General features: G+C 39.9%; 1 protein-coding gene across 23 annotated transcripts in view; it reads left to right on the forward strand.

Moving 5' to 3' along the window:
• Positions 1-13,577, forward strand: part of ABI2 (abl interactor 2) — an 82,285-nt gene that overhangs the window by 42,663 nt on the left and 26,045 nt on the right. For 12 of the 23 annotated variants that reach the window (XM_075180167.1, XM_075180161.1, XM_075180168.1 and 9 more), the window contains 2 exons: positions 1,116-1,298; positions 2,548-2,706. In XM_075180167.1, the coding sequence (XP_075036268.1) occupies positions 1,116-1,298; positions 2,548-2,706 (342 nt within the window). The remainder of the gene's footprint in view (positions 1-1,115; positions 1,299-2,547; positions 2,707-13,577) is intronic. The other 11 variants (XM_075180170.1, XM_075180169.1, XM_075180182.1 and 8 more) reach the window with 1 other exon arrangement.

Raw genomic sequence — 13,577 nt, forward strand, 5'->3', positions numbered from 1 at the left:
GGGCTGGAATTGTCCTTTAAAATCTGAAAAAGAAACAAATCACTTCTTAAATGAAATCTAGTTTTGGCTAGTCCCTCTATCTCTCTTCAGCTTCCACTGTGTCCATCACGGTTTCTTATGATTTCATGACCCATTGAACAAACTTTTTTTTTTTTATTCGCTCAGTTAAGTGAACCATGTACAGTGTGAATTATTATGATGACTCAAGCTCAGTATTTATTTCTTTTTTAAACAAAGCCATCTGTTTTTGTGGTAGGAGTTGTTTTCAGCTTGAGAGCCCCAATTATTTATCTATGATTAAATGATCCCACTTGGGAAAAAAAGTGTGTGCATTCATTTGTAATTGCCTTATGATGATGTAGAAACTCTTAATTTATGCTTTTATGTTTTAGTTTTTTACATTTTATATTGTTTTCTTGCCATCTCTGCCTTCCTTAGATTGTAGAACACTTCCAAAAGAAGTAATGTGCCACATTTGAGAGTCCTGTTTATTGTGTTCGCTAAGGACATTTTTTTTACGTTATTATAATATAAGAGCCCTTTCCTATCGGCACTAAATCCACGCTACTTTAATCAACAAACACAGAAAAAAAAAAGAAATACACGCAGGATTATATGCTTTTTTTTTTGTAGTCAAATAAAAATATTTTGGAAAGCCAGATTCCTGTGTTTACTGCTTTTTTTCTGTGTGTGTGTTGGTCTTTTTCGATAAATGCATGTCTCTAACATCACTCTAGCAACTGCTATCAATTGAAAATCTTTAACTAAAGGTAATATTGGCAAAGAAATCAATGCCCCTTGCAAAAAAAAAGTGGAATATATTTTGCTTTACACACTTCATTAATATGGTAATAAGTAAGTGTCTGTTGGTCTTGCTTGGGTACATAGAGACAGACGGATCATGCAGGAGTGTTACAGGGTTCTTATGGCAAAGCAAACATATGCAATATAAACTTTTTTTTCCCCTTGCATGAGTTTTGTCCACCGCTGGCTGTGAATGATGGCAGTACCAAATTCTCTTGACTAAATTCCTAACACTGTGTTTCATGAAAGCATTTCTAATCCCACCTAACATGCTTTCTGTATTAACTTCACATCTTCCTCTTTCCACGTAGCCCCTGCTGGCTCAGCTGGCACTCCTCCCATTCCTGTTACCCCCACACCTGCCCCTGTCCCTCATGCTCCTGCTACTACCCCTTCCTCCTCAACTACCCCAGATGCTGCTGCAGGAGCCCAACCCCCTGCTGATGGTTTCACCTCTCCAACTCCCCCTGCTGTTTCCTCTGCTCCTCCTACAGGTGAGTGTGTGCATGACTAACAGTGTGAAGTGGCGCTCATATCTAATGTCTGTTGACTTTGCAGTAAAGTTCAGAGAAGGCACGTTTGCATGAGTAAAAATGTGTTATCTTGCATAATAACTACTTTATTGACCATTTTATAAATATTCAGTTCGTTTATATCCTACTGTCTGTAGCTTTTGGGGCCTGAAGGGGGATGCTAGTCGTAAAATATTTAATTTGGGAGGACATTAACATTTGACACTCTGTCCAGTGCTTACTGTTAAAATTGAGAGGAATTTACTTGAGTGGCTTATGGAAAGATGTGAAAAATAAAACCTAAAGTCATTATATTTGAACTGGTGTTCTGAAAAACTTAGATATTTTATACATCTGATGTATTCATTGCGGTTCAAATCCGGTATGACCACCTATATTTTCTAAATGTCTGCTTTCAGTATTTCATGCACTATGACACTTTTATCATGGAAAGCTTTTCTTCTTGTAAGGTCTCTACTTTGGTTCTTCTGAGCTTTACGCATATATATATATATATATATATATATATATATATATATATATATATATATATATATATATATATATATATATATATATATATATATATATATATACATACATACACACATTATATTATGTGTATTTGTACATAGTGGATAAATATATCACTGAACTTGCTTCCATAAAAATGTATTTGAATGTACACGGGTACCTTGCTAATGAGATTGTTTCTAGACTTGGAATATAGATATAAATATTTGTGAAAAGTTCAGTATTTGGGCAGGGGAAAAGTTACTTTTTGAATAAATCGTCTCCCTTGCTTGTTATATTACCTTATTGTCTTTGTAGAATGCATATGCATTATGTTCATTATGTGACAGTGTGATATACTGTAGGATAAATGGTCTCCCTGTTCTTTCATTCCATATAGTAGTATTTATTTGTTAACATTAATTTATATAGTGTCAGCAAATTCTATAGTGCTTTACAATTGCGAACAAACAGTAATAAAATAAGACTGGGTATTACAGACAGAAAAAGAAGTAAGAGGACCTTGCTAGCAAGCTTACAATATAGTAATAGCCAGGTTTGCTGAAAACTATTGATCCCTCCACAGATGGTCATTTTTCCTGGTTCTGTGTTTGTGTAATTGATGTGCTGTACCTGCTTTCATCTGATGAATTTGAACGTTACCGTTAAGAAGAGAAAAGTGTTTTGCAATGTACTCTGTTTTTTCACTGTTCTCTAGGTCATCCTGCTCAGTTCTACAGTATGAACAGACCAGTGTCTCGGCACACTCCACCAACAATAGGAGGCTCTCTTCCATATCGGCGTCCTCCATCTATGTCCTCACAGCCAACCCTTCAGAACCAGATAAATGGAGGACCCTTTTATAGCCAAAATCCAGGTAAGGCATCTTGAACAGGTTGCTTAAGGTTTAGTACCAACATTCTTCTTATTTATTTTTTTTGCATAGTGTTCTACAAAAATATATTTAATATTATATGTTCTCTTCAGTAATGTCTGCAGAACATTTAATATAGTGCAACATCCATGTGTTGTGTATTCAGTTGGCATTTATAGCTCAGATGCCTTTGGTTATGTGACCTGCTCAACCACTCTGTTGTCATGGAAGAAATTGATGGGAAACAAGTGATGCTGCAAAAATGTATATTGATAGCAGCTCGGCATGTTGTTACTACAGCTTGGTGTCATTTCCATGACCAATGTTACAGATTGATGGGTTGCTTTAGTGAGCTTTGAATCTATTGTTTGGTTGAGATGTTTTGTGCAGAATTTTTAATTAGTTTTCCCCTTTGTCTAAGTAAAGGAAAGTTTTTTTTTTTTTTTTTTTTATCCTGGTGGGGCTTTTCGAAGTAGTGTTTTTTGCATAGCATCCGTGTCAAGGATGCTCTAATCTACATATAATTGCTGTATGTACAGCTGTCTGTCAGATAATATAGTGAACAATACTTGGCAAACACACTTTATAAATGTTTCACATCTGACAAGGTGATGCCATACTACATGTCAGATCTGTCTATAGATTATTTTTTTGAGTATGTTCATTTATATCTGTGCCCTGATATTTGAAAGTATTTTAAATTGTGCATTATATGTGATAATAAGGCTGTTCAAAGCAGTGTTTCAGTCATACAAAAAGTATTCTAAAGCTATAAGAAGTTCCTATACTTGCACATGACATTTAAAGGGAAATGCCGGTTACCTGAATTGCTATTTGGCAACTGCATGTAATAATTGGACAGCTGAATTGCTCTTGCGTAATAGGAATACTGCATCATCCATTTAATGTTTGTTAAAATGTAAGATTTTGCAAGTACTATTTTTGTCTGAAAAATGTAGAATACCCCTCTGGCACAAACGCATAAATTATGCGAATGGCTATGACATGAAAAACAAAAACAATTCTAGAAATCGATATGTCATACGCCATTATGCTGTTCTGTGAGGAAGAAAGCACTAGTGGATGCCATGCTCATAGTAGCAGTGTTTTAGTATTCAGTTGCAGTTAATTGTAATGTAAACAATCAGCCAGTGATTTTACCTGACAAATGTCAGTTAAAAACAAAAGTCTGAGCAATTTTGTAGCTATTAAGCATCCAATTTAACCACTGTCAATGAAATTGCCCATGTGTTCAAGCCTTCACACTTATACGGACAATATATATATATTTGTAACTAGGCAACATAGCAATTCTGCTCAAATTTGCTCTTTCTAAATTGTCTTTCTGTCCTTATTCTCGTTCAGTCTGCATTTTCCAACTCTTCTGATAAGCAGTGTTGTGACAGGATGTACCTCCTATGCCACCCTGTCTGTTGTTGCTGGGAACCGGCTGGGCTTACTTTGCCACCTTTCCCTTTCGTTATCCCAAATGCGCCCTCTAACCTCAGTACGAGGGGCTTACAAATGCTGCCACCACTGGACTCCGTACCGGCATCCAATACCAAGTTTCTTTTGGGTAACTGAGGTTTGAGCTATTTTTTAATCAGGAAAATAAATATATAGATGGTATAAAACATATATAACTGTCCGAAGAGAAATGGTACATGCATCTAATGGAACTTTAGCGATAAAAACACATCCATGTAGTTTCTTCGAAAAACAGCCCCCCCCCCCCCCCCCCCCCCCCCGTAAATGCACTTACGAGATCCCCGTCGTTCTTCAGCATTTCATCTCCACACAAGACTCTTCTCTCTCTGATTTCAAGGAATCCCAGGATATTAGTGTCTGCACGCGTATCCCCTCTACACGGACTCCGTGGATGATCGTGCTTCTTAGAATGCTGCACCGAGTCAGATCCTCGATTTCAGATAGTATGTAGTTGAACCTTTCCTTTTATGTCTCACACCGGAGACCGATCATATATTCAAGGAGTAAAAGGAGAGATGTAGAAAGTGCTAATAGCGCATTATCATTTTTCAAAAAAGATTTTAGTTAGACACTTCTAAAATATGATATAAACAGATCAGTATAAAACTTTGTGGACATTCCTCTAAAGATGGACCCTTACCTGGATAAGATTTAAATCATGCATGAATCAGTGTCCCCAGAATCGCCCCCAAATCCAATCTTTTTCGAGGCATACGGTCCCCGTATGCTGATGAACAGGGATCTCGTAAGTGCATTTCCCTGAGGGGCTGTTTTTCGAAGAAACTACATGGATGTGTTCTATTAGATGCATGTACTATTTCTCTTCGGACGGTTATAAGCAAATATCAGATATTAGAACTGCTTTCACATTTGTTGTATTTAATTATTTGTGATTATCAGAATATTGTTTCTGCATGACAGTATATTTTAAGGTCTCATTACATCTGTAGTGAGATATTTATTTGAGCTAAATACTCTAGCGCCGTTTTATGTTACATATTTTTGTGTTTCTGGTATCCATTATTCACTCCATTTTGGATGGGAGTAGTAACAGAGGCAGCTGTGAGTTCAGGTCTGCGCTGTTTTATACCATCTTTATATTTATTTTCCTTTTTTATGTTACATATTTTTGTGTTTCTGGTATTTTTTAATCGGGATGCAGTATGTTTACCCAAACATGGATTTACATGTAATGGATAGCTATAAATATTTACACTGTATATCTGTATATTTTTAGGATATCTGTGATATCCTAAAACTTACTGTGATTTCCTGCATCTTGTTTTAGACAGAGGAAATCTAACAGTAAGTCTAATTAAACCTTTCTGTGCCTTCAGATGCTGGACCCCCTCACATATCAAAAGGTGTAATCAACATGAGATTACCATGGGTCCTTTCTTCAGACAGTTGCAGAATACATATTCTCAAAGAACAGTTACAAAACCCCAAACATGTAATTTCCCTACTCCAAAATACACAAGACTTCCTCAACAAATGCTTATTGCATCAGATATATACCTCAGAAATATACCTCAGAAATAATGCATTTCCTCTAGCAAACTTAAAACCAAAAAACTAATTTCCTTCCCTGGTCTCAGAAATAAAGATATTTCCTTTACCAAAATACACACAATATCAAAAATAAGTACATTTGCAATTATATAAATAAGCACCCTGCATCCTGGGTATCAAAACAAGGACGTTCTGCCCTTCCTCAAACACTCTGGCACGTGCGCCCTGATCATACCAAGTCTTCTGTTTCGCCTGCACTTCCGCTAGGTTAGCCTGCGCGAGCCCCATGAGATTATTTAACCGATCTCTGAGCTTCAACACATACTCCACCACAGAGACGTCCTGGGTGGGTAGCTCCCCTTCCCAAGACTCTCGGAACTGGTCAAGAGGCCCCGGGACTCTGCGGCCATATAGTACTTCAAAGGGGGAGAAACCTGTAGACTCCTGTGACACCTACCGATAAGCAAATATGAGGTGCGGCAGGTAGCGTTCCTAGGCCCCCACCCTCCGAAGTTACAAATGCCCGTAGCATGTGCTTCAGAGTGCCATTGAACCGCTCGCACAGTCAGGGTATGGTAGGGGGCAGTACGGAGTTATCGCACTCATGAACTGTGTCCCTTGATCGGTTAGTATCTCACTAGGGATCCCTACACTGCTAAATACTTCTAGCAGCGCATCCGCTACCTTTTCCGCAGTTATGGAGGAAGGAGCTACAGACTCTGGATTCTGGGTAGTGTAGTCCACCACGGTGAGGCTATAGCTCTTCCCCAATCTATTGGGAACAGGCAGGGGGACCTACTATCGTCACAGCCACTCGCTAAAAAGATTCCCTAACTATTGGCAAGGACCTGAGGGTAGCACGAGCACTGGGGCGCCCAAAATGCTGACATAATCACATGACTCATAGTAGGCCCGGACGTCATCTGACATTCGCGGTCAAAAAAAAAATTCTGTCAGGCGCCTAAATGTTCGGTCTCTTTCCTTGTGTCCCGCCATAGGGATTTCATTGTCGGCTGACAGAAGTTGCACGTGAAAGCCCTGTGGTACCACCAGTTGAACTGGTTCCCGGACTGGTCTATCCTCATCTACCTTCCTAGCTACAAGATACAACAACCCTTTACGCCAGGTCACACTCCTCACCCCCATCGCTGGAAGACTGCAGCCAGCCTGGCACATCATGCCTTCCAGTGAGGGATCAGAGAGCTGAGCTGCCCTGAACTCTTTGCTGCGGACCTCACCATCATTTAAATCAGAATACGCTGCAGGGGGGGGGGGGGTCTAGGTTGGGGGGTCAATAGGGTCAGTCAAAGTGGGGTCAGTGAAAGAGGGGGTCACTGTGGTCAGCTATACTCACCACTGGAGCTGGCATACTACTAGGGACAGGAGCATCACCGGGCACCCGACACGATCAGCTTGGCAAGAGACTGCATCCTGTGCATTGATAGGGGATGTAGTCTTTCCAAAGGCTGTATCCTGAAGAAATAGCAGATGTGGGCTTTTCCTCTGGGCTGGCTGAAGCTGTGGTTGCTGGTGTTGGCTGTTGGCTGTGGGTAATAGAGTTGAGAAATGCGGTCACAATTTCACCCCCAACATTGTTGCCCAAGATCACGTCAGTTGGGTCCCTGAATCCCTCAGTCCTTCTCCCTGCAGAGGTCCCACTTGGACTGGCTGCAGGTTCCTCTACAAGGTTTTTTCTGGGGGGTCTTTTGGACACACAGGTGACTCTCCACTGAGTCACCTTCAGACACGCCACACTCCTTTGGGCTGGCAGGTGTGGCAACAGTCTCTAATGGCTCACCTTCGCCAGTTAAGCAAGTCAGCCGGGTCCCAGGACTCCGATTAGGGGCACGAGTCTGGGGTTCTAAGGCTGTTGGACAGTCCATCCCTAGATGACCGGTTTTCCTCCAGTTGTAGCACTTCTTCTCCAGCTTGGGCTTCGGTGGGCTCTGATAACTCCCAGGGATGGGGTGGTGGCTGGTGAATGGTACTCGAAGGGTTAGGTACATGCTTTGGGGGGGGGGGGTGAGTAGAAGAGGGGGTGCTCCCCTGATTGTGCAGTCCTTTGGGGTTGGCTGTTAACCTGGTGCTTTTGCCAGTGTGGCCTCACTGCCACATACTGATCCGCCAACTGGGCCGTTTTTTCCAGGGTTGCCGGGCTACGGTCCAATAACCACTCCACTTCTGGTGCGCACCAGAGGTGAAATAGCTCTCTGCGAATTACATCCACTAATTTCTCCCAGAACTTTCCGTCAGATCCATTAATCCATTTTATTGCCAACTGCTGCAACTGGTGGCAATTCCTCATGGCTGATATGGGTGCTTTTAGCCAAGTCTCGAAACTTCTGCCTGTGGGTAATAACATAGCGTATAAGGTGGGCCAGTTTTACCACGTCGTAGTTCGCACAGTCCTCTGGGGCCACTCCGCAATAAGCTTCCACTGCACGACCTTGTAGCGTGGGAACCAGATACTTTACCCACTCCTGTTTGAAATGTCTTGTAGCCTCCATGACTTGCCCAAACACCTGCAAATGTCCATCAATATCTCCAACAGTGTCATCAAATTTGGTAAAGTGGAGAAAGCCCAATCTGGGCGCAGCAGATGACTGTTCACGGGCCACTGCAGGAGGCGGTGCCCACCGATTGCCCCACAACTTGATGATGAGCAACTACTCCGCTTCGGTTATTTTGTCTCTCGGGTACACCAGCTGCTGCATTAGTACAGAAAAAGTTTCACGCTGTTGAACTTGCGCCACTGATTCACTCTGTGGGAGGGGGCTGTTGCTGGAAACAGGTGCTGTGTTCTGGGATGTTACTGCAGGTACCTCTAGGTTTGGAGTTAACGTCTCCTCCTGGTCACTGTCTCATTCAGCGTTCTCATCTGCTGACCCGTACTGCGCATCCCAGGACTTTAGCGCCTTTTTCATTTCGCTCCTTGTCACTGTGTAATGAATTTCTAACCTCTTTGCTTGGCACAGTATCTCAAGGTCCGCCATGGTCATTTTACTGTGCGTTCTCCTGACTGCAGTTATTCCTCTCCTGAATAACTCGGCTTTCCTGACTGATGCACGAAAAACCGCCTGGGGTTATCCCACTGCTTGCCACCAGAAATCTGTGACCGGATGAATCGCCTATGCCACCCTGTCTTATTGCTGGGAACCGGCTGTGCTTTGACACCGTTCCCTTTCGTTATCCAAAAGCGCCCTCTAACCGGTGTAGGAGGGGCTTACAAATGCTGCCACCACTGGATTCCTTACCAGCATTGAGTGTCGGGTTTCTTCTGGGTAACTGACGCTGCTAGTGTACCCTGTTACTAGTGTGCCTGGGCTGGTACCCCGACCTCTATCTATGGATCAGGGTTGATGTGGATGGATCCACCCCTGGCCTATCACACTGACCAGAGCTACTGGATAGCAGGCAGAGCGTTGGTACCAGAAAAGCTGGGTGCAAATCTTAGAACAGCTGGGAATAGATTAGAGTTGGGTCTAATCTGTAGGTCACAGAGATAGACAAGTTTTCAAGCAGGTCTTCGAAGCAAGTGATGTTTTTTTGCACACTCAGGTTGAAGGTACCAGTTCAGATGAAATACGAACAATTTTCAATACAAAACCATTCTTTTTATACAGTTTTGAACACAGGGTAAGCCAGCAACCTTGAGTTCTGAGCTATTTTTGGAATCTGGACGCAATATGTTTACCTAAATATGGATTTGCATGCAAAGCTAGCAATATTTACATTTATCTGTGATATCCTAAAACTTGCTGTTAGATTTCCTCTGTCTAAAACAAGATGCAGGAAATCACAGCAAGTCTAATTAAACCTTACTGTGCCTTTAGGTGCTGGACCTTCACACATCAAAAGGACTCATTAACATGAGATTAACATGGGTTCTTTCTTCAGACAGTTGCAGAATACACATTCCCAAAGAACAGTTACAAAACCCCAAACAAGTCATTTCCATACTCTAAAATACTCAAGACTTCCTCATCAAATGCTGATTGCATCAGATATATACCTCAGAAATAATGCATTTCCTCTAGCAAAGTTAAAATAAAAAAATGAATTTCCTCCCTGGTCTCAGAAATAGAGATATTTCCTTTAACAAAAATACAAACAATATCCAAAATAAGTACATTTGCAATTATAGAAATAAGCACACTGCGCTATTTCCTTTAAATAAATTTATACCATAAGTTATTTGTAAGTGATCCAGTCACACGTGTATAATAGTGCAAGCATCCCGATTTTGCTAATACACAGTGATTTTGGACCTTTCTGTGGGCAATAAACATTTTATGACATCTATTCTTGAGATTTTTCATTACTTTTACAGCAGGTTTTTTTTTCCATTTGAGCATTTTTCATCTCTGTGGCGCTGCAGTTTTCTGTTTGTTTTGTACCTGGTCTGTATCAGTGGGACATTTACCTGCACACCTCATGAAGGACTCTGTTGCAATGAATGTTATCATTGAGATTGTTTATCTTTATGATATGTTCACCCTTATTGCACACTGAGGTACTGGACTCGCCCAAAGTATGTGTGCTTCAACTCTCTGCTGAATATTCACTGTCCACGTGCCTGATAGACAGCTAAAAATTGGAAGAGATGCTATTGGCCGCAAACAGCTAGTGTGTTGTCACAGCATCTCTAACAGAGAAAAGGAGACAGTCCCATCCCAAATTCACATATGGTGGCATAACTGCATCCTAAATACAATTTCTGCCCTCTGTGTTGGAAGATGGGGCTTTTTAATAACTTCTCAAGTTGACCACAATTACTTGTTGCCTTTGTGAAGATTTGGTGATATAAGATTAATTTCTAGGTGTAAAAGTCTTATTAATGATTAGGATTTTACCTGTTTGGAAGCTTCAATCTGATGGTAAATTTTTCACACTGAGAAACCATAAGTAAGGGCATATTACTGTTTTCTTCTGCTAGTTACAGACTAGGTATTTGTAGAGGCATTTGGTTCACAATCTTAAGAAGATACTGATTTTTTTCTTCTGTTAACACTATTTTTGCTATTTGACTTTTAAAGTAAAATTGTGTATAATGCTTACTTTTGTGTGTAAGGATTTTGACTTGTACTTTATATGGATGCCCTGAAAGTCAGATGTTTAAACAAATACCATTTGTTCAATTTGTTAGTGAAAGGTTTTGAATATAAATAATGGTATTCACAACAGTTGAGAATGGCACTTGGGGGCCTTTACCTGTGGTGTGGTTCTGTTCCGTGAGGCTGTTATGTTAGAGTATAATTATTGATCAATCTGAGACCTCAGCATGAAGCTGCAGTCGTACTATCTGAACAATAGTAAAAGCAGATTGTGTTGCGTTTTCCATGTGTTTGCTCCTTTGAGTACTCACAGTGTGGGGTGGCCATTATGTGGGTTGAAGCAATATCCATGAGAATACAGCTTGTCCATTCACTAGGAATTAATGTCCTCACCTTGGCACAACCTATCTATCACATGCTTAAGTGAAGTCACTAGCTCCTTGTGAGTTGAATGTTGGCTTATTAATCATCATCATCATTTATTTAAGTTATTAATGCTTTCTTCCTACACCTCATTTTCAAAGCATACTTAGTGCAGTCACCCACGTGTGCAGTATGAACTCGCAGTCCTCTTAAACTGCAGCAAGTGGGAAAGTGAATGACTCTTAATAATAATGTACCCAAAATAGTTTGTAAAGATACATTCGTGTCGGAAATGCACATTTCTATTAAGTGAAGCAACTGTTACACATGCCATAAGCAACATTATGAATCCTGTCTTGGTGCTGAAGATGTCACTTCATGGGCCGGATTAGATAAATATAATTACTTCTGGCATATCTAAATGGCATCTAGCGATTTGGAAGCACTGTCACTATGTAAATAGCCAATTTATAAAGCAGCAGTCTGGTTAAGTATATGTATTAAATTGGCAAATCATAGGAGTGCATTATTTTTCCGAACAATTTTTAAATACACTAATTGATGATTGCCTCTATTGCAATGTGTATTTAGCCAAATATTTATAGATATATATCTGTTTATAATGTTGGTTGGGTAATGAAAGGGTTGTTATAGGCAAACATTTATATCAAATACTGAATTGGTATTTTTCTCTATGTCCTGGAACCAGCTAAGTAAAAGGGCAATAGCAGCCCCTCCCTGAGGTTTCTACACACCACACTTGACTGAACTGCAAAATAAGGAAAAGCATGCAATTGTCATATCTCGTTCAGATGTCATGTATTGCTGTGTTACTCTTTCCTCTCTGATTTATATATTTCTATCTGACAGCCTATAGCATGATCTCCTCCCATCTCATTTGGCAGATGCCCATTTATTTTTCAATCTGACAAAATCATGTATATATTTGTTGTTTTTGTTTTTCAATTTAATACATAGGTATTTTGCAGTGTTTCTTTGTTTCTATGGTGTTCTTTTTAAGTTATGCTCATTTAAAGATTACTGCAGTGCAATATGAAGTCTTGATAGTTTAATTGTGCCTTTATTTTAAGATGTAGCATTGTTGTTTTCTTATGCTTGCATCTGTCAAGTGCAAAATGGCAACTCTCTGAAAGGCTTGTGTGATTTATACAGAGGTAGCATGGTCTCTGTACACAATTAGCCATGCCTATCAGCTTGTCTCACTGTCTCCTCTATATATAAAACCTTGGTTAAATCTAAATAAGGCATGTTATCCCTATAAAAAGATGGCTTGTTTATGTTCCCTTTTTTTGCATGGGTCCCATAAGTCTGTGTATGAGATATATAAATATATGTGTGTATATATAGATATATATTTGTATATATGTGTTGCTACACATCCCTCACTGCTAACCCTGCAGTGTCTTGAGACGTCCATTCACGTAGTTTGAAAATAGCAACTAAAATCAGCAGTAGAGACTTTCGTTCCTATACTGACTCATTTATTGATTCTATAGCAATACCCAACTTGTGATAAACTAAACTCGGATCAACACCTTTAGATTCAATCGTTTTAGAGTATTAATCATGTCCTTACCTGTTCTTCACTCATATTTAATTTGAGTGTACATTTATATATTGCACTTTTCTAGTTACATTTTTTATGTTTTTTACAAATGGCACACAATCGATCACTCGTACACTTTGCCCACCTGTGGTTCACCATGCAAGAGAGGCTATGGACTGGATTAATAGAGACAATGTTTCTGAACCACATATCTACATTCTACACAGCTGCTTTCAGATTTGTTCAGTTCAAGATTAGCTTCTGGTTCTTGCTGGGAAAGGCTAGGAGAGTCCTCAGAGCAAAAAGGTAAAGGCTGTGTAGATAGACCCTTTCGTTCCCAATCGATCAGCATGCTAAATAAAGCCATAAAGGCACAGCAGTCTACATTGGCGTTTGGTGCAGACACTGTCTGACTCCAAATATATTGACATACTGCGAAACTCTAGGCCGATGAACAATCAAATACAAAGTATAATATTTCTTATTTAATTATATCCATATAAAAAGTTGTCGTATGGAGCAAATGACTATTCTCTTATTAGTGTAATCAACATATAGACACAACACTATTTTACACAAATCTTAATATCCCCTCCTCCACACACCCGGATTAACCATCATAGACCACTTATGTTGATGGGGTGGACAAGACATTTAGAAAAATAAAGAAATTATACATACAAATATAAAAGAATTTGAAAATTACATCATATACCAATGCTAAAGGTCTAGTTATTGTTGCATAATTCTATACTCTTGAATCTTTTATTGAGGGGAAAAATAAAATCTAGAAAAAGTACTGGAACATTATTGCTATAAATGTAGCCTGTATGCATACACTCGATATCCAGTATGAACCAACAAGCTGTATGCATACACTCGATATCCAG

The sequence above is a fragment of the Mixophyes fleayi genome, chromosome 7 (assembly GCF_038048845.1).
Source record: "Mixophyes fleayi isolate aMixFle1 chromosome 7, aMixFle1.hap1, whole genome shotgun sequence".
Classification (NCBI taxonomy): Eukaryota; Metazoa; Chordata; class Amphibia; order Anura; family Limnodynastidae; genus Mixophyes; species Mixophyes fleayi.